Source organism: Bombus vosnesenskii, unplaced genomic scaffold (assembly GCF_011952255.1).
Source record: "Bombus vosnesenskii isolate JDL3184/JDL3185 unplaced genomic scaffold, Bvos_JDL3184-5_v1.1 scf7180000013371, whole genome shotgun sequence".
NCBI classification, from domain to species: Eukaryota; Metazoa; Arthropoda; class Insecta; order Hymenoptera; family Apidae; genus Bombus; species Bombus vosnesenskii.
Window position 1 is genome coordinate 118704 of NW_022883004.1, and position 23123 is coordinate 141826.

Genomic DNA, 23123 nt, shown 5'->3' on the forward strand with positions numbered 1-23123 from the left:
GGAATCTCGATAGAAAATTATTTTACCTATCAAGTAATATTATAGAAGACATTGTACTTTGGATATTTTAAGTATTTCTTTATATTATGTGTATTGGAGCTAGAAGTGTGCTCCAATTGGTAGCTGTTAATAATAGATGGCAAATTGTAATTATAAATATATTTCTAATAGGACATGCGCGGCGGATTTAATGACTCCTGCGGGCCGCGCGTATCATAAATTTCTATCAGACCCTCGAGGAATTCTCCCGCATCCTTATAAAGGTCCCTTCTTCGATGTCAAGACAGCTTTTGCCTGTCATCGCAAACAGAAGAATACTGCTCCCGACCAACTGTTCAGCGATGTGCCACTTGAAATAGGTATGTACAGAGGGTGTGTATTAAAAACTGTAATAATTCAGTGCAGCGTAACTTGGTCTGAACTTGACTGAATTTTGATTGGCTTAGCTTCAGTGCACCTCCAGCTTTACTTTAGAACCTCGAAGGAATTTAGTCTCTTTATAGAGAGATTTAACATGTACATGTGACTTTTCAGCCAATAAGCCCACTTATCTTCGTAATTGCATTGAAAGTGGCAGTGGAAGTAGGAATAATCTCCCTTCACTTAAGGAATCTCTTCAGCAACCTCTTGGTTGTGAGCCAAATATTCTCATATTTTCATTTCAACGTAGAATGTGTAATACTATTAAGTTGCTGTTGCTACTTTGTACATTTGTTGATTTTTTGTTGCTTAAATTGTTCACGAAAAGGAGATTTAAATCAGTACTGGGAGATATTCAATATTTTCATTAAAATATTATATCGATGACTCTAATATCTCGAAGAACGTGAGAAAGATTTTATAAAGAAAACAGAATATCTTTTTGTGTATGATATTATTTGTCTATTTGAAACAAAAATAGCGTTTTCCCCTTACATTTCTTCCTATCATAGAAATCGACTGATCGTGAGATGTTTAAGGTGTTTCAGTTACACGGGGAATTATGTATCTATTCTATAGCATCACGTTCAAATGATAATAACTTTTGACATTAACTAAGCTGTAGAACGTATAAATGTATTCACCTTCGTTGTTCCATTGTGCAATTTGTGCATCGTCTGTCAATAAAGCCAGTACATCCAATTCAGTAGTCCTCGGTATTTTTACTTCCAAATTTTCCAGAAACGGTAACCAATTTTCGTACATTAAGTCAGATCTATATTTTCGAGTGAAAGAACCCATATATGATAAAAATGCTGTTACAATCAGCACATCCCCTGGTACCGTTACACACGAGTTCGTCAAACTAAAAATTTAAATTCATTAAAATAATCTTATTTCTATCGTAGAAAATAGCAAATTTTATGTCATAAGGATAGTAAATATTCTTAAATCATAGGTCATTGTACGCGTGTTAAAACGTTCTACTAGATTGTAAGAAAACACATCATTTCATTTAAAAAAACAAAGTTGACCTTCATATGATTTCTACAAGCCCACCTATGAAAGAATAATTTGCATCAAATTATGTTTTTCCTATCATTTCTCTATCATCTTTCGTATCACTAATAACAGCCCAGATATTCAAGTTACCTGTGTTAGGTATACCCTGTTTTTAGTTCACCCTGTATAGTATCTATATTTATACATATATATGACACATGCATATTTATGTATATTTATTTTATGTATATCTATTTTTGTGTATATTTTAATACATATATGATATATACATAAATAATAAATACCGTTCTATATTTGTCAGAAAAATATCATTAACTGTGAAAATAATCATGTTTATATTAATGTGAAATATTTTAAACATAATATATAACATACAAAAATAGGAAATGAGAAATAGTAGAATCTGACCTTTCAACCTCCTCGGTCCACCGAATTTTTTCGGATGCTAAACCATTTACTAATCTATTTGCAAGGTCAATTGTTAAAGCAGTAGCGTCAGCTTCGTCTTGACATTTTTGTTTCTCAGCTAAAGCTGCATTCATCCTTTCTCCTAACACGTCCAGCACTTTTTGCAACTCCTAAAGTAATGGAATTAGAAGTAATTAATTGAAATGAATAATAATTATCCTAAAAAGTTATTTCACATATATTTTGCTACATAATAATTAATAATAAGGAACTATATCATTCACTAGGTCATTTTATCTTATTTGCTAATTCACACTATGATTTCTCTGTTATATCTTTTCTTGCATTTTCAGATAGAACATACTTATGTAAGCAAGTATACTCTTCTATGGTTTGCACATATGATATTGTTCCCGTCATTTTTCCGTTTATAAAGGTATCCCTTGTTATTAGAGATGGCATGACCTGCTAGTTGTAAATCATGATTTTATATGTCGGAGATGAAAGGACATCGGGGTCTTTCATTTGGAATATTTGGGAAAGTCCCCAATACTTTAGTCCAGACTTTTTATTATATCTGTACTTAAATAATAAAACTGAGAAATATTTGTTTATGATTTAATCCAAGTATGGGTGCCCGAGATTTATGACGGTGAGTTTGGACTCGAAGTGACATAACGGGTCATAACAGAGGTATGGTACAATTATATAGCTCTCCTTAAAAAACACAAAGACTGACCCATGGGGTACAGAAAGGTACGAAGAGGAGTATTCAAGGGCAGTTCCATTTGGACTGAGATTCAGTCAGATAAGTTCTACTTGTACTGTGGACAAGTACGTTGAGACATATCCGAATTGTGGATCAGTAAGTTAAGTTCGACTTAGACTGTGGCAGAAATCGCATACGTCATCCCGTTTACCGTGGATTCGTTATCGAACCTAAATTCATTGATTATCTAATCGCCGCTATTACTTGTTAAACTCTGTAATAATTACATTAGCATCAGTAAGATATCATTTATCATACATAACAACGAAGGCCAATTCACGTGGTGATTCATTATACGCCCCTTACACCAATGATATGTCGGGTTTATATTAGAATTAGGGTTAGGGGCGTGAAACGAATCTTCGTTTGGGTTACACGTTGTCGTTATGCAATAGAGAAGACACTGACTAGTGCAAATACGATTATTATAGAACCGGACAAGTAACCGTGGTAGTTAGGTACTCGAGAAACTAACGACAATGATCCTAGGTTCAATAACGAATCCGCGGTCGACGGGATGATAGATGAACGTACTCACAAAATCTAAGTCGGACGCGTAATATTCACTGGTCGTAAAGGGTTACTCCTTTCATCAATGAGATCGCGAGCGAGAATGACTTTCCCGTCCCGATGATGCCACAGAGGGAAACTATATTGGGGTGTGTCTAAGGACACGAGATCATCGGATTCGTCGAGAAAAGCCTTCGTTCAGAGAGTAAGGGAAATTGGCGTTGCTGCTAATTGGTCAATCTCCACATCGGTGGTTAGAAAGAGATGCTAGCCGCCCTCGAGGGAAAGTTGCTAGTGGGGGACGCCGCTCGTTGAAAAATAGGTCTCCCCTATCTTCCCGTAGTTGGGACAAAGACCGTTTGTCTGTTTGAAGGACTTTAGTTGACTAAATCTTAAGATTTATAACGGGCCCTCGGGCTAACTGAACATGTACTGCGGAGACGCATCGACATCTGGCAATCATCTTACTCGAAGAATGGGGTCTACGTGTGGCGAGCTACGGGTCAGAGACCGTCCAGTGTTACAACTATTTCGTTTTTAAGGAGAGCTATAGAATTATTCCATGCCTTCCATATACATGTCGGAGATGAAAGGAAAACCGGAGCTTTCCCTTTGCAATTTTGAGGAAGCCTTCTAATGCTTTAGCCTAGATTTTATCATAGCTGTAATTAAGCAATTGTCATTTGTAATTGTTTGATATTTGTGAAAGCGAAAGTGGGTTCGAGGTGACAACTGGTCGCCGAACGTAGCCACGGTCACGGGATAAACGTTTTGCCTGACGAAGGTGTGGATCGGTTGTATTGTTCTCCCTAGAAATCACATAGAATTGTACTTTGGAGATGTCGATATAATGGGACACACGTTGTATTAGGAATCAAACTCCAGACAGAAACTGCCTAGCAACGGCGTTTGGATCTTTCTCGATGCTTCCAAAGAGTATACAACAAACTTTTGGCAGAAACTGCCTAGCAACGGCGATTGGAACCTTCTCGATGCCTCCAGCGAGCATATAACAAACAAATGCAGTCGTCAAATGCTACAGAAGACTTGGCATGCGACTACTCCTGAGGATTTCCGTAGTAAACGCTTTGATGGTTTACAAAATTGTAGCAAGGAAGAACATAAATATTAGAATATTTAGACAAGTATGAGTTGCAAAATTATTAGGGTTGTCCGAAAATATAAGAATCCCCATTTTCGACGGAGTCAACATAGTATCGCCGTCCGGAAAATGACTTCCGGAAGAAACATTAAATGCGCACGCACTTATGTTATGCAAATAAAGGACATCGAATGGATCGGACAAAGACATAAAAGAATTCGAAGAAAACAACAACCTATTATCCAAATTGTTCATCGAGGGTAATCAATGCTGTATACTTCCTAGAATTAGGATGAATAGGGATTTGAAGAAATCCACCGGCCATGTCCAGAATAATAAAATATCTCGCTTTTGCAATCTCGCGACTTGATCCGCAATGAGGGGTAAAGGATACCGATCCGCGACCGTATATTTATTTAGTTCTCGAAAATCTACCTATCATCTATCTGAACCATTGTTCGCCTTCACAGGGCTCGCGAACGGTGAATTACTAGGCTTTATGATTTTTGGCTGTAATTAAGTCGCTTGTTCTCTCACGTACTATTCTGCGCTCGCGAAATCTATTAGGACTCCTTGTACGGCGATGTTAGAATCCATTAATTGTACTTCTAACTGGCCTGTATTTTTTGTACGAGTACGTAGGGAATCCATAACGGATGAACCTCTGAATTTTCGAAAAGAAAGATTAATCGGCTTTTATCACTACCACGTACCTCATTGTCAACTTCATTAACATCGATCTCGTTTTCAGCGGTTTTATTACAGGCATTAATTATTTTTGTTTTACACATAGCGAGGCTATTTTGTGTAACATTACGTCAAAATCTTGGCTTAAAATTTAACGAGTAATCGCGATATCGTATTGTTAAATAACTATCAGCGAAAACATGAAAGGTTTATCTCTAACCACCGATACCTGCAACGGACAAGATTTGAGCGATACGTTTAGTACCGATATTTCTTATTCCTCGCATTACTACTATATCAATCGTTCTTTTGCCAGAAATTCTCAAGACTACGGATTCTTTAATTAGCGAACACTCGGCTCCGAAATCGGGGTAAAATGGAAACGACTCACCCGGATGGCTTGATCTACCAGTTGGCGCCTCCACTACGTGGAAGTCAATTCGACACTCGGTATTGAAATTATATTCAGGGCACTGCTTTGTAAAGGATTTTCCTCTATAATTAGATTGCTGGCTGTGCACCATGCAGCGGAGTCGAAAAATTGTTAGGTTCCACACTCGATTTTTGCACTAGCGACGGAATTAACTCGCGCACGATGGTCGTAAGCTCTTGCACTGTTATAACCGGCACTGATCCCACTTCTGATGTCGGGTTTACATTAGAATTAGGGTTAGGGGCGTGAAACGAATCTTCGTTTGGGTTACACGTTGTCGTTATGCAATAGAGAAGACACTGACTAGTGCAAATACGATTATTATAGAACCGGACAAGTAACCGTGGTAGTTAGGTACTCGAGAAACTAACGACAATGATCCTAGGTTCAATAACGAATCCGCGGTCGACGGGATGATAGATGAACGTACTCACAAAATCTAAGTCGGACGCGTAATATTCACTGGTCGTAAAGGGTTACTCCTTTCATCAATGAGATCGCGAGCGAGAATGACTTTCCCGTCCCGATGATGCCACAGAGGGAAACTATATTGGGGTGTGTCTAAGGACACGAGATCATCGGATTCGTCGAGAAAAGCCTTCGTTCAGAGAGTAAGGGAAATTGGCGTTGCTGCTAATTGGTCAATCTCCACATCGGTGGTTAGAAAGAGATGCTAGCCGCCCTCGAGGGAAAGTTGCTAGTGGGAAACGCCGCTCGTTGAAAAATAGGTCCCCCCTATTTTCCCGTAGGTGGGACAAAGACTGTTTGTCTGTTTGAAGGACTTTAGTTGACTAAATCTTAAGATTTATAACGGGCCCTCGGGCTAATTCAACATGTACTGCGGAGACGCATCGACATCTGGCAATCATCTTACTCGAAGAATGAGGTCTGCGTGTGGCGAGCTACGGGGCAAAGACCGTCCAGTGTTACAACTATTTCGTTTTTAAGGAGAGCTATAGAATTATTCCATGCCTTTGTTAGACAAAGCGTTCATCCCGTGACCGCGGCTACGTTCGGCGACTGGCTGTCGCCTCGAGCCCAAGCTCATTATCATAACTCTCGAACAATTACAATCGGATTGAATAACTACAATTGTTCAATTACAGCTATAGTAGACTCTAGGTTACAATGTTGCGGGATTATCCAAAATTCCAAAGGCTCCGGTGTTCTTTCATCTCCGACATATATATATATATTTATATATATATATATATAATATATTATAATATATTATATGTTATATATATATTATTATATAAATATATATATTTATATATATATTATATATATAATATATATATATTTTTATATATATAAATATATATATATATAATATATATAAAAAATGGAAAGAGAGAGAGAGAAAGATAATTGATAAGAGAAATAAAGAGAGAGAGAGATAAATGGATATTTAATTGAATATAATTATTTATATACCTTCTTATAACTTATATATACAGAGTGGTAGGTAACTGGCGGTACAAGCAGAAAAGGGGTGATTCTACGCGAAAAATAAGTTGAAAATATAAAGTAACAATTTTTCGTTTGAGGCTTTGTTCTCGAGAAAATCGACTTTGAATTTTCGCTCGATACGCGTGCACTTTATCACGTCTCGTTATAACGGATCTCACTGTAGATCGGTGTCTCGATGGAAAAATTAAAAAAAAATTTTTTATTCTATATTTTCGACTTCTTTTTTCGCGTAGAATCCACCAGTAGTACCACCAGTTACCAACCACCCTGTATATTCATTTTGTACTACACCTTTTGAAACGGAAAAATAATTCCAAGAGAAATCGTACAATTTAAAGAAATAATAAAGAAAATTATGATTAATATTGATATAAGTATATATATCCATAATGCCAAAGCAAACATGATAAATGTTATACATGTTCATCGAAATTATGTACTTTTATAATATAAAAATTTTCGTTATATATATCTATACGTCATGACAAGCAATGAAATGAACATTAATTTACCGCTAATCGTGTCCTCAAAGCATTCAAGTGATCCATAGCAGCTTTTAACTCGGCATTAGCTTGTGCAAGTGCAGCTCTTAATGGTTTCACTGTTTCATTAATATAATGGAAAACCATTATATTTCTCACCCAACTGCAAAGACCTGCAGCGGCTTGTGACTTTGAATAAATAATCTCTGGATCAAAATCTAAAAGTATGATATAATTATCGTTTCGTTAACGTATATCTATATGCCGTATATCTATAATATGTGATGTAATATTAACTATCTTAATATACGAGGATCAGCCGAATATAAACCAGACTTTGTTTTTAACTTTATATTTTAGTAAAATATTCCAGAAGGAACACTTTATACACGATCGTGATCGTAACTTTTTTATATGCAGTCAATTTATTCACTGTGATCGTAATTCTTGATCCTGATTGAATTATTTCTTATAAAATACTTCAGTACAGCTTGCACAAAAATATCTGCATATAGTATTAATTTAAAGTTACGTTACCGTTTTCTCCATTTAATGTAAATTTACTTTATTTAATAATAAAAATGTAAAATAATTCAATCTTTGTTTGTCTTTATCTCATATCAGTATCTTAAAGAGTAAAGTACTAATTCTTCCTCTCGATTTCAAAATCGTTTCATATCGTTAATATAAAATATACAGGTTATGTGATGCGTGTAAAAAACAGTTATGTTCTCTTCCATCGGCTTCATCAGCAGTGATTACAAAAGATCAAGAAGAATCTTTTGATGAAAAATCATCGTGATTGAGAACGAATGTGACGAAATCATTTATGGTTCACAAATAACAGCTCTTGCCTTCTGTAATATTGGTGTTCACTAGAAAACGATTTATGCCACTCACTTGGTTTCTTGATAATGTTTTGTCCCCAAACTATAATAGCAATCTATGTAAAATTTCAGTGGGTTTTCTGCCTTTAACGGTTAAAAACTTGATAATTATGTGTCGTGCAACGGAAAATCGTACTGCTTTCTCGCATATTGTGCCATCTACTGAAGAAACAATAAATGGAGCACTACATGGAGTGGAAAGTCAGGTATGCCACATGCAGTCCGGTTAATATTTAACAGACCCTCGTATGCATCAAGTATATAAATTAATTCGATGTAGTCTTAAATAAAATATAAATTTTATTTATATATCGTATAAAGTACGGACAATCACCAGACGAATTTCTACAATTTGCTTTAATTTAAAAATTTACTTTTCGATCGAATGCTGGATTCCGGAAAATTTTACAATTTTGGATAAAATAGGATAATCAAGTCACCTGTAATTTGTGAAATTTACTTCCAAAATTTTATTTGTTTTACCATCAAGTTTATGACTGTTGTGGAAGAAAGCTTATTAATATGAATTAATAACTTATAGATTGTGAAATTTAGAATTTAATAATAATATTGGTTTAATTATGCAATAAGGCTCAGATGTGGCATGATTTTCTACATTGGAAATTGCTTCGTTTATAACTTTTGCGACACGAGGCGGTTCTTGTCGAAGCTAAATCACCCCCTTTCGTTTCGTTTTTACTATTTGAATGTATGTTTAAATTATATAAACGTAAACAGCATTTATTTAAAACTATTATAAAATGAGAAGGTATTTGTAAATTTAAAGGCAGTGTTACGCCGGGCGACTCTCTACCTGGCCCAGGTCATACACCCCGGGCCAGACGGATACCAGATGTCCCGTTGACGTCTCTCCTCGCGATTACGTCTCCTCGCGATTGGTCGAAAATACAGACAGTATAAAAGTTAAAAGTAAAGGCATCGAATTAATTTATACACCAAATAACACAATTAATTTTAAATGACATTTTTTAGTCATATTCTATCAGTATGTTCTGTAGAGGTAAATAAAATACAGTGTTATATAAATATATTTAAATTTTCAGTAGAAATTCATATATAAAATACAAAGCAATATTTATCGATCTCATATTATTAGAATTTTTTCTGTATGCACATTATATATATACGGTACCATATTTCCAAGCTAAAAGTAATATCAGGAAAGCGAGTATTAATAAACATAATAAAATAATATGAAAAATTGATGATTGATTATTTAATCTTATCTTACAGTAATACGAAAAATTCTTTGGAAATAGTTGTAGCAATATACATGTATACGTACATACTTATAACCACCGTTAAGATTTAATCTAGTGTATTCAAGTAGTGTATACACAGTAGAACCTTGTTTATCCGATTAGGTCGGTGGAAAAGAAGGCAGTTCGGATAATCGAGCAGTTCTGGTAATAAAAATGTACTACATACCAAATCTCTCCAACTTTTCTCATTGTTTGCAACATTACGATTCAAGTGAAATTATAAAATTTCAACTGCTACTTCTCGACATAGTATTTATTTTGAATAAATACAAGTGACTACATATATTAGCAGATATACACATTATACAGGGTGGTTGGTAACTGGTGGTACAAACGGAAAAGGGGTGATTCTACGCGAAAAAGAAGTCGAAAATATAGAATAAAAAAATTTTTTTTTAATTTTTTCATCGAGAAAACGACCTACAGTGAGATCCGTTATAACATACTGCACGCGTACCGAGCGCAAATTCAAAATCGATTTTCTCGAAAACAAAGCCTCAAACGAAAAATTTTTATTCTATATTTTCGACTTCTTTTTTCGCGTAGAATCACCCCCTTTCCGCTTGTACCGCCAGTTATCAACCACCCTGTATAAAATCCGATTGCACATATTACGAGGTTACCCTTGATCCTAGCTCGGATAATGCAGGCTCAGGATTCATTTGTTTGGATAAACGAAGTTCTATTGTATATTAATTTTATTGACTTCATTAATTTTACTGATTGTAAATTACTCAATTTTACAATTTTACTGAATTGTAAAATAGTAGTGTATTAAAATTTATGAATTACTGCCCACCTTTGTTGTTGATATAAGGTTGGATAGCCTTGACTACTTCAGGATGAATGTTCTCTTTGTCGTAATTTCGAAGTTGCGAGAGGAATGTGTCAACATGTCCCATCATCGCTTTGCACGCTTTCCAACTTCTATCTTTTGGAATTTGACCTCTGGGGGAAAATAAAACTAAAACAGCTTGTGCCACCATCGCTACTTGTTCCGGTGGCGTTCCAAAGGATTTTAGTTCTGTCAAGTTGTTCTGAAATGTAGATAATAATTTTGTGAAATATCCGGAATAAAATCTAATTATCGGGGTTTTTTTTTTATTAAAATAGCTAGAGTTATCAAAATCGAGATTTTCAAATGTAAATCATGTCTTTTTGAAACTACATATATGTTTATGTACAATCGATTGTAAAAAGATTCCGACACTGTACAATTTTAATTTCTAATTCTAATTTTCTGTAAATGTACCAAGGATCAACAAAAATGTCTTATACTGTGTTACTGCACTATATAAAATGTAGACATAATTTACTCTTCCTCGGTATTTATTTTGATATTTCGACAACTATCAATAATAACTCTAATAATTAACTTTACCTATATAGTGTGGTGTAACACAATGTAATATATTTTTGCTGTTCTGTTTTCGATGTGAGGTGGATATAATCAAGTAAGGATGTATTCAGAGTGGCGAGTGTAAACGTTATTATGATATTTCCTTATATTTTCTATCATTTATGATTTGTTTGTAAGTCTCAGCTATTCCTCTCAATAAAACATCCCTACAATGTATCTCGATGTTCTTTCAACATTGTCGCCTCGATTTTGATAATTATGGACTATAAAAATCTTAAATTTCTCAAGATAAACCTAGACTTTTGGTAATATCAAATTGAATCTGATGTTAATAAATTCTATATTGGTTCGTATATATTTAATTATTCTGTCTTATCATGTTTCAATGTCAAGAAGAGGAAATTAGAAAGAATATTTATACATATTAAATATGATGAATAGAAATATAAGTGCCATAATTGAATCTGTCTTTCAAACAAATGTCTTACTTTATTTAATGTGTCAAGAGCAGCTTCAGCTTGTCGAACTGCAGGCTCTGCTTTTGCTAAATCCTCGTCGCATCTCCTTTGTCTCTCTGCTACTGTTTCTTTTATTTCGGCTACCTTTGCCTCTTCCTCGGACACTGTACACAAGTTTTTTACTCAACGCGTGACAATTTTCTATGTATTTCTTAATTATACCGTTGCATAATGTAATATACATATCAATCTCAGCAAACTTTGGATAAGTACTCGAAGGATCGAGACCCAAGCAGGGCACTTATCCAATGGAGACATCGATTTCAAGTGTCGATACGGCTTGCAATTTTGGTAAACATAGAAAAGGATAGCGTATGCGAAGATCAAGGAGGTTTGGGAATCGACTTGATAGAAAGAAACATATCGAAACATTAATGAGATAATACTAATGCAACGATGAATCTTTGTTTTTCATTTTCATTGAACTACTTTTTATTTTTATTGAGTTACTTATTATTATTATAATGCGAATTTTGTTATTATTATAATAATAACTATTTTTATTTTATTTTTGTTAAATTACTTTTTATTGAACCTCGACCAATGTAATGAGATCTTTCTGATTAGGATGAGATGAAAGACGATATAATTTGGTGCATATTTGCTTATTTAAGGACTCCAACTTATTTTGTTTTGCCTATTAAATGCGATCGGAAGTAGATATATCGTGTTTACGCTTATTTTAAACAGAAAAATCTTACAATTTATAAAAAGTCAAATGTAAGAGTGTTTCATCACTGAATTAGTAGTATCTGAAAAACATTCGGATTCGGATTAAATTATGCTACTGAGTTTCACGAGGTATTGGAAGACATCTTGGAAGGAATTCTCCTTAGCGCTGGGGATAACAACCGGGTATTTACAGGCACTTATCCAAAGTTTGTTGTGTATTATATATATAATAATTAGGTTATTAATACGTGTATAAAAATATAAATGTCAACAGTCTTCTAAAAATTACACTAATAATTTTTTAAGTAATACTTCTTATCAGAAAGAAAATAAAAATAATTTGGGACGCATGATCGGATTTAAGAAGCGAAACAATACCAATAGCTTTTTCCCCTTCGGCTTTAGTATTCTCTGCTCGGACTTCGGCAAGAATTTTATCTGCAATTTCATTCTTCTTTTTTAATTCGATTTCTTGGGCTGCTAACACCACTCTTAATTCGCTTACCTATCGATTAACGTTCATATAACCTTGTGTAAATTTACTAAATCAATTAAGTTTTATATTAATATAAACAGTGGTTCAAGCTTTGTGAAGTTTGCTATGTCTCTTATCGTTGAATATACGATAAATAATGAGATTACTAACGTTCCAAATATCTTGGATTCCATTTTGGATAGATGCATTTGCGTATATTAATACTTGCAAATAAAAAAAGTTAAATACATAACGAAATTATTAATATCTTAAATATAATTTGGCAAGATAAATAATTAACGATTTGTTTAAGGCTGGTCAGGTGTAAGACATTGTTTTTTCAAAAAGTTTTATTAGTATTTTAATTTGCTTAACATGAGCGGATAAGGCGCTTAATGATACGAAATAATTTAATAAATCTAACTGAGATCAATAATCTGGAACAAGAACAAGATAAATTTAAATAATAGACGTCTTTAAGATACACATCAGTCTCAATTAATTTCTTGAATTCATCTATGCATTTATTTGCGATTCTGATGAATCTGGTCATTATCGTATTATTATTTCTCTGCTGAAACATTTGCTATTTTTTAAAAGCCCGAATATTTTAAACATTAAACTTAAAATTTAAATAACATTAAAGCTTCCAATATTGTTTGTTTAAATGACAATTAATGCATCATAATGAATTTACGCACACGTAAACAATAATAGAACAATTATCATTTATCGAACAATTAAGGAATTCTTTTTTGGACTTTGAAAGAAATTTTTAATTTTGTTGGGATCTACAGATTTTTAAAAATTTTAAACTTACACAATCACATACTTATTGCCAAAATATATTTACGTTAAGAAATAAACTATTTGTGCTTAATCTATTTATTTATTTATTATTCATCTTTCATAGCTAAGACTCTACGAACTGGTTAGGAGTTCTACAACGCCAGTTATAACTAAAATCTTTGATAGTTTAAACTTCTGAGAATTTTATATATTTCTATCATTCGTTATTTTATATATTTAATTTAATTAGTAGTACTGTGAAAATGTTTTTCAAGTTAATATGCAATGTGTCTTCGAAATTCGTGAACTGTCAAATATATTATAAAAATCAAATGTTATTTAATATTCTGTCTATATAATATAGTACTACTATAACGAATGAAGTTATTACTTGGCCAGCGCAAGATTCCAGCTTTTCCAGGCCGTTTTTCAATCTCTCTATCATCGCTTTTACGTCGTAGGTTCTTTCCACAAGCAATTTCGAGTACAAAGAAATTTGCTCCAAAAACGTTTTTGGAGTCGTATAGTTGTATCTTCTCTCGTTTTGTAAATAAAGCGAAGATATATCATTAACGCTAGTATGCACGTATGACATGAACAAAGAAGCTGATGGCTTGTATTTTTTTGGAAGGTCTTCTAATTCCTGCAATCAGTAAATATCACAATGATAAACTTAATAGATGAAAATAAAATAATATCAGGAAGACAGATTAAGTTTATTCATAAGTAATAATCGAATGAAGCGATTACGAACCGTTTATTTTGAAAGTGGTGTAAGTCCATTTTTGGGAAAAATTAGGGAAACGACAAATTTACATATACTTTAGTGTGATTTTTCTTATTTATAAGCAATTTATAATTTAGATTTAAAAAATGTTTAAATTTTAAATTTAAAAATTATTAAAAATATAGACTAAGAAACTTGTTAACTTTTTTAAATTTAGATTTTAAAATTACTAAAATTAATAATGATTTATTTTGAAAATAGTGTAGGTCTATTTGTTGTAATCTATAGGCTGTCCAAACGGCCATGGTATCAATAATGACAAACAAATGATAGCGAATGGAATTCTATCCTATTTATTGCACATAGTATTGCGCGTGCGAATGTGAACAAGTTGTTTAAATGCGATTCAGTAATGTACTCGTAAATTATTATTACATATAAAATGTTATGAAATTAATAATAGTTTTATGTTTATACCTTTTCCAAAAATCACCTTCTATCGTCTTTTCCAAAAAATAATACAGTACAAATAGCGGAGATGCGATATAGAGATACCCTTGATAAATTGATTTTATAAACATTTCAATGTAATAAATAATCTAATAAAATGTAAAATATAATATCTGTTTTCATTCACACTGATGTCTTAACATAAATTAAATTAACTAAATGACTTATTAAGCTTTATAAAGAATGTGCTAAATTGTCTTACTTCTAAGAACCTGGTGGAAACGGATCTCAAAGCATCCTGTGGCCAGCTTTGAAACCAATTGATCGAAGTGTTGTTTACGATTGCTGGAAACTGTCTAGCCCTGTTTCGTAAGGTTGCACCAACGGGAGAAAAGCAAAGAATGCATTTTAACAAATTTCGAACTCGATTGATGAAAAATTTCCAACAATTTTCTTTGGTGTCCATCATGCCGGTTTGTTTTACCTACGACATAATAAAAGGTCAATATACCATATTAGAATAAAAATTGAAGCAATGCATAAGGCAAATATATAATAACTGCATTGAAATTCCTCAGTATTAAAGATATTACTTATACGAGTACCAATGCACGGGGCAAAGTTTAGATTCAGACTATAATTAAATTATAGTTCAAACTTTAAAAATATAAAATTGTTGATACAGAACATTCCGACATAATATGATACAAACGCGCCACACTGCGAGAAACTGGATGAACTCGACATACAAAATGCTATCTGAAAATAATTTACACATCACTGACGCAGATATAACCGCAGCTGTGCAGAATAAGTCCAACGTTTCGTTGTAGACAATGAAGAAATTAGTCATAAGGAAGGTACTGCAATTTTGAATCGTGTTCTTCGGTATTTGAAATAACAAGAAGGCGTACTTAGCCTAACAGAAAGTTTAATGATGGTGAAAAGTTGGCATGATGAAGCAAAATTGTAAATGTAGAATTGAAAAAATAATTTATTATGTTCTAAATAATTGTACTATAAATGAAAAAAATGATTATATTATCAAAGGAATTACATCTCTTAAAAGTAAGAAGCTTATTTTGGAATAGAAAATGCGTTTTTATTTATTTTCCTCCGAGTCTCGATTATCCACTTCGATCACGATTTATCCGGACTGTTTGTTCATCGATTAAGCCGGTCAATCAAATGCTGTATATGACATGTAGTTATAGTATTCGTTTTTTTTTGTTCTATCAACGAAACTACTGCGCGGCGAACTAAAAATTTTATAATATTCGAAATACTACAACTACTTTATTCGTATTGCTGATATATATCATCACATTTTCACTCTTAATATGAGGTATGTATACTATGTTAGGTTATCTTTTATGAAGACTTTGTTGCCTCAAGGATCTGAGGTAAATGCCTTGTGACTCCTTATAGCCTGCTTATCAAAAGGGATCGCTGCTATCCGCACTCCGTGGCGGGATCCTTCAGAAAGATTCTCCATTCTTTGGCAATGCTACATGGGGCCACTTGTCATCCACAAACTATTTTACGCATTCTCTAAACTGTAAACAGCCATATTCGGTGATATGGCTATGAGGTGTCGGTACAACAGGCTCGGCAACTTCTAAACGCCGGTTATCGACTTTCCAAACATTAGCCTGCTTCCACTTGCGACTAGTCGCGCGCAATTACAAAATCTATTGTCAAATATGGTACAACTTCCACTCGCATTGTCTTGACTAACATTAAAACCATCGACAGTTACGACAAAGTTATTTCTACCAGAACTAGTCAAAATGACTGGTCTTTAGAAAATACATACTAGCAATAGAATATTTTTATACTTATTGATTTATTATATTCTTACAAAAGGAGTTCATGTTATGCAGTGCATTTTTGGTATTATTAATTCATTTGGGACCATGATTCTTAAACGAGGATTGGCACATTTATAAAATTGTAGAATCAGTCATTTTGACTGATGTCAGCATCATGATCGATCCGAAATTTTTCTGATAATTGACACCATCATATCGAATGATACGTAGTAAAATTTCTAAAAACGTGTGGGAAATTGTACAAAACGAGGAAATTGGTTAGTTTGGGTTCGGGACAAGTACCAGTTATTTTGACTGGTATTGGTATAAGTGGCAATGGTACAAAATTATTTTGAATTTGAATACATAAAAGAAAAAATAAAAAAATAAAATTCATTACATTATTCCTTTAGTTGGCACTACAAAAATCATTACATCATTTGCAGAAGAAAATGTAACATGAAGTAGAAATTTAAAAATAAAATTGTAGATCCAGGCATTTTGACTGGTATGGTAGTTATAGTGCCAAGGATCGCACACAATTCCAAAGTATATGGAATACATACGTGCTGTACTTAGATTCAAAACAATCACGCGCATCTGAACGTCATTTTGTGTTTAGAAGTATGAGTGCTCAGTAAGGACATTTTAACGACGTTTACGACGTAATACACTATCTCTGTACTTGTACTTTTTTTTTTTTTATATATTTTACGTGGAGGAAATCCGCACGGACGCCAGGCCGCTTCTGGGGAAAGCGGCGTAGTAGTATCGGACTCCAACCGACTAAAACCTCCACGATAACCGTCCCGGCTGCGATCGATAGCACAACTTTTTATGGGTTCAATATACTCAGTTATACAAAAGTTAATACCGAAAATATTTGCTTGTCTTTTTATATGTTATGTATAACTCATAATCAACTATATGGAAAGAGCATAAATAGAAAATTATATTTGTGCACAAAAGAGTGCGCCGTAACGAAATTTTGTAAGGTTGATTGCCAATGCATAATAGTTATAGTTATAAGACATTACCGCGAAGAAAAAATAATTTGCATAACAGGAATAGATCGTGATCCAAATATTGCATAGAAAGTGTTTTGTTTACAAATAAGAAAACGTACCTCAGTTCTTAAGGCGTTCACGATATTATCTACCTCATCATCGGCGAATAATTCGGAGATTTCGCCGAAGGCGAGCATATCGTTTATAAGTACCAGAAATTTTTCATCGGCGATATGAGAATCAGTCATCACGAAAGTTATTCCGATTCCTTTCAATCCAGATTTCAGATATAAACCTGATAAATCCCCTCTTAAATCAGTCATCGAATAACCTGTTCGTAATTGTATCTGAAAAACCTAAAATGTAAAGGACTTTGATTAATTTTTATGTAAAGAGATTGCTTACATGTTATGTATACGTGTTGATATTAATTTGAAACTAATTAAAAAAAATTTGATCTATGAAAGTTCACAGTTAGTTTTTATTCTCCATCTATCTCACATTCTTCAAATAGCAGAAATTCACACAAAATTTCACCTCAGGACCATTAAAAAACTATTTAAACATCGTTTAGGATACCTTCGTTTCAATTAAAAAATAATAAAATTTGATCTCTCCTTTGCACTCTTGTTATATCTGTTATGTAACAATTCCTTATTTAATATTATTCCAGTACTATCAAATTCTAATTCTCACTTTACCTGAGATTTTAAGGAACATGACAAACTATGTAGGTATAATTTCTTCAGTTACTTTTTATCATAGTAATGAATTTTTCTAATATGATTCTATTTTTATTAGGAATTCAAAGAATATATTGTATACATGTAGTTCTTTGATGAAAACTACGAAAATAAGGCAGTAGTCAGAGAGAAAAAGAGCGATGTTATTGCTCGTAAATCAACTGATTTAACAATTAATATTCAATATATATACAATTTATATATTCCAATTTAAACTTAACTTATTGATGAGAGATGATATAAACAAAAAAAAAATGAATATATTATGGTTTAGGCTACAGTAACTACTAGGTAGCCAACAATTCTAGTGTGAAATAATTTTCACTGGATCTATTGCTACAGAAAATATTGCATTACCTCTTATCTGCCTGCTCGTCATATATTAATAATGATTAGAGGCAGAAGATATGTACGAGAGTAAGAAAAAAATTATCCGCACTGTCGCTGTAGAATTTATTTTAAGCTATTTTCAGAAATGACATACCTCATTTTTCTACATAATCGTCCAGCTTTTCAATACACTTTGCCTATCTGTTAAAGAGCTTTCGCATTCCTTCATTAAAAAATGTTTTCTACTGAGCTGCGTGTCGTGCGTGAATGCAGCGCCGTACTCGCCTCTTCGTCAGTTGTTTCGGTACCATCTCGTATAAACTTTTCGAAACCTAAGTCTATCGCGGAGTATTGTATAAACAGAGTCATGACTGATTCGCAAATGATTTGCCGTATCATTCAATGTCACCCGTCTATTAGACAGCATCAGTTTACGTGCACTTTTAATGTTGTCAGTCGTGGATGTGGACGACCTTCCGGTTCCTTTTTCATGACTGACACCTATGCTACGTTCTTTGAACTTCTGTATCCATTCAAAAATACTTGCTCGCGACAGAACGCTTTCTTAATACTGTGCACAAAGTGTTCGCTAAATATCGGCACCAGACACGCTCTCCAACCACAAAATACGAACCGTTACATGCTGCTCTTTTTTCGTACAAATCACAAGTGGGGCATCCACAAATGAATTGACGTAACACGTTCAAACCTGAACAGCATTGATTTAAAAGATAGTGATGTTATACGAAAAGTGCAGATAGGACAGTACGGCCAACAGAAGTTCTAAATATAACTGGAATATAACTGAAGCGCGGACAAGTTTTGGCTCGCTTTCCCCATACACACATAATTATTATATTTTAATTTTTAATGTAACATAATATTGAATGACATGATAATAACTATGCGCGGTCTTAGGTTTTGAGTTATGTACAAATGTATGTTTGGTAATATATATAAATAATAATAAGTAGTACTAATCTAATTTACGATACACTTACAAAATCGCATGAAATAAGAATTAAGTCATACTATCGTTACGAGCAGCCCCATGGCAGCCGAATATTAATCTAATCTAACCTATAACTCATTGATTTATCTTTTTCTACTTATATCAAAGATAATTAGCATCAATAAGTCAAGTTTAGGTTGGGATATGTAAAACTATGACCACCCATGTGCCAGAATGAAATGTAACGAAAACTAGATTTAATTGAAATTTTTTGTAAATATCTCGGAAACGAAGACTGAGCGGCGATTATGTGTATCGAAAAATGTTGTTTAGAATTTTGATCTTGATAATATATTTTTAACTCGTTGAAATTTTCTAGACGTATAATTACCTTTACTGTTCTATTACTTTGTTAAGTGTTCACTTTTTACATTTCTTTCATAATAGGTAAATGTTTCACTTTTCGTGTCTGAAAAGGTGGTGATTTTTATGGAAAATTCGCACAGGTAATCAACTTTTCTTAAAGATAAGGATTAGTTAGAATTGCATGGTGTTGGGAATTTTACAAATAATTATTGCAAAAGTACCTCTAAACCTGCGATGAAAGACGCAAGGCTAGAAAGAGACTGCTTTCCGCTTCCTCCAACACCAACAAGCAATGCGTTTCCTCTTGGTGACTCCAGAATGCGATTTATTTGACAAACCTGGTACATAGCATCTTCGAATAAAACCAGATTCATTGCCGCTACCTACTCCAAGGTAAAAAAAATATATATTCGATTAGAAAAAAGAAATAGTAACATATATAAAAAATTAGAATATTCCAATCAGAATAAATATAGGTTTTACTTGTTTTATCAATTAATTTTAATTCAAAAAACGTATAAAAACATCTTACTCGTGAATTAGAAACTAATTTACATTAAATTTTAATAATACTGCTATATACAATATACAATAAGTTCTTATGTTATCTATTTTTACAATCGAAGGGTGCAAAAAAAGTTGTGTGGAAAACGTTTCATGTACCAAAATATTGTATGTAAATATTGTTTATGTATAGCGTGTAATCTATATGTCAAAATTAGCAAGTATGTTGTAAGTTTTATATTATCCATAACAAAAGATCTAAATTTAATCTTGTAGTAATGTAGTAAACAGAATAAAAAACTGTCTTTTACATCTGAATGTGACATTATTTCGTTTGTCACATTCTATACCGAAGGAACGTTGATTTTAAGCTATAGTCAAAAGATTTCCATAAGGTTTTCATAATTTCGAATGTTTATTTTTAGAATGACTATGATTTCTTTTATTGTAACATTTGACAAAACTATTAACTTGAATATTATTTATATTTTTTATATGATATATTATATAATTTATATTTTAAATATAAATTATTACCAGTTCGTTATAATTAACCAGAGCTTCATCTAGTAACTTGGTCAATTGTTGCCAATCTTTTATTGGCATATATTTTGGTTCACCGATTCCTTCCGCAAAATGACAATATATTATTGGTCCAGCAAAGACAATATTTTCGTCGATTTCCTGTCATAATAAATGATATTATTAAATTTATCATTATCAAAAATGAAATTAAGAATATACGTAACAAAGACCTATTTACTTCTCTTTTATTTATAATAATTAATACTACTGACATTTTTAAACTTACAGAAATATTTTTGCGAAGCGACTCCTTCAGCAATTGCTGAAAGGCTTTTACATCTTCAGCACTGATTAATTTATCCGAATACACTCTTGTTGCTTCGTGGACGTACAATCTGATCAAATGATTTCCAGTCGGAACAGTCTCACCGTGTGCAAACAGTATGCCCTTAAAGAAAGAGTAAACCTTTTTTATATCAAATATTTATTATTAAATATAATATTAAATATTTTTTTAAGAGAGTTAATTGTAACGTCACGTGATTTTTATCTCAATAAGTTGAATCTTATGGTAACTACTTCAGTTACCGACTGCGTTCGACATGTATACACGTCAATCCAAAACTTTATTTCGGTGCGGTTGACGTGTATACTTGTTGTGTAAAATAAAAAATTACCATTTGCTATAAAAACTCAAAATTTATATAATACTTTACTGCGTATATCGGCTATTCCCCGAATTCTTTTGTGTATTTTATTCTATTATCTTTTGGCAATTTTTCAGTTTCTAATGACAATAACCTTTTCAACGATCAATGAATTGTTAATTTTGTCGTCCAACGCAATTCCAATTCCCCCGTGAAGATTTACTGAGGAGACAATATTTAGTAAATGTGGAATAACAAATATACGTAACGAATATTTCCGGGCACACGAAAATCCGCAGGCATTAAGAGATAGTTTATGCAGAATGGTACACCACCACATTCTACCAAAGCGCACCCTACCAGAGCACTTGACCAGCTGTTTTGGAAACAAGTAGTTGGTCGAGGAGGATCTATGCTTCGACCTGTCAGTCCTAAGATTTAAATCCCCTCTATTTTTAATACTGGGGATACACGAAGACACGATACAGTAAAATTTTAAGAGAACAGTCAGGCTCTGTTTACAAGAAAACAAAGGACGTGTCGAACATCTGTTGTAAGTTGTGTCTTTTGTGGACACTCGCAGCCGAGACAATCGCGGTGCGTGTGTGATTTTGTTGTGGACGATCCCTACGACTTATACGAGATAAGCTGCCGAAATATGTATCGTTCAGATTGAGGATCACCAGATCAGAAAGATCTATCTATATTAGATTTCAAAATTATATTGGATAAGCTAAATAAGATAAAATACCATAATGACCAATTCAGCGGAGATAATGATGCGTATAAATATAAACGTAACAAAATCCATTCTTTTTTTTTATACGTGGGGAAATCCTCATATCCACCGCGCTTCGCACCCACCCACCCATTTTACGACATAGTCAAATGTACGCTTGTTCGAAGAGTAAATTTTGATTTACTCGGAGATAAAGCTTCCTATGGAAAAATATTATTGTACTAACATCATCAGTTTGGAAACACTTTACACAAAACGGCATATTAATTTTAATAGGTAAACTGCAGCAAAGAGCGATAAATTTCTATGGTTTTAATTAAGCTTTTGTCATTTTAATTACTTGCTTTGTTGAAATAAATCTTACTTGAAAGATGTTTGAGAGATCACGCAGATTAAATACGTAATGAAATTTGACTGCTGTTGGTAGGAATGTTGTTGAAATTTTGTGGTGACAGTACAATGCTGCATTTAATAATGATTCTGCAATTTTTATCAGCGCTAAGTTAAATTTGTTGATAGGATTCATCAGGTGTTGTTCTAGCATTTGGCTGTAGATCAATATTAAATTGTCTTCTGTTGGAAAACTGCAATAGAAAGAAATTTTCAGTTGATAGAAAAAGATTTTTGTAATAATAACTTAATATAAGTTATATTTCCAGAAGTTCTATATACATATTCTATATCATATACAGGGCGATGCACGTAAATCATGACACCTGAATATTTTTTTTTATTATTATTTAATTTGTACTTTACAATTTGTCCAGCTGGATACTCGTTAAAATTGTCTAGCTTTATTACTATGTAACACGTGGATGGCAGCCCCCAGCAAGATACCATCTTCCAGTTTGTTTATTTTATTTCTTTAGCGAGATCAGTGGGATGTTTTCTTTTCAGTCTCCGTTTTTATATGGGTTTCGCTCATGTCAGCAGCCAGCTTATTTGGAAGCGTTGCCGTTATTTCCTTGTTTTTTTTACGCACCTGCCGATTTCTTCTTGGATCGTTGATATTTTTAGGTCTTTGTGTGATC

General features: G+C 33.1%; 1 protein-coding gene across 4 annotated transcripts in view; it reads right to left on the bottom strand.

Annotated features, from left to right (window-relative positions):
- Positions 1 to 21552, bottom strand: part of LOC117237448 (dynein beta chain, ciliary-like) — a 51473-nt gene extending 29921 nt beyond the window's left edge. For 3 of the 4 annotated variants that reach the window (XM_033501422.1, XM_033501421.1, XM_033501424.1), the window contains exons 1-13: positions 21423 to 21552; positions 20993 to 21154; positions 20719 to 20865; positions 19899 to 20060; positions 17406 to 17642; positions 14731 to 14952; positions 13683 to 13934; positions 12406 to 12532; positions 11326 to 11459; positions 10277 to 10514; positions 7338 to 7525; positions 1852 to 2021; positions 1065 to 1285 (exon numbers count right to left, since the gene is read on the bottom strand). In XM_033501422.1, coding sequence (XP_033357313.1) covers positions 1065 to 1285; positions 1852 to 2021; positions 7338 to 7525; positions 10277 to 10514; positions 11326 to 11459; positions 12406 to 12532; positions 13683 to 13934; positions 14731 to 14952; positions 17406 to 17642; positions 19899 to 20060; positions 20719 to 20787 — 2020 coding nt within the window. In that variant the 5' untranslated portion in view covers positions 20788 to 20865; positions 20993 to 21154; positions 21423 to 21552. Of the gene's footprint in view, positions 1 to 1064; positions 1286 to 1851; positions 2022 to 7337; positions 7526 to 10276; positions 10515 to 11325; positions 11460 to 12405; positions 12533 to 13682; positions 13935 to 14730; positions 14953 to 17405; positions 17643 to 18513; positions 18583 to 19898; positions 20061 to 20718; positions 20866 to 20992; positions 21155 to 21422 lie in introns of those variants that run through there. The other variant, XM_033501423.1, reaches the window with a different exon arrangement.
- Positions 21553 to 23123: the final 1571 nt, after the last annotated feature.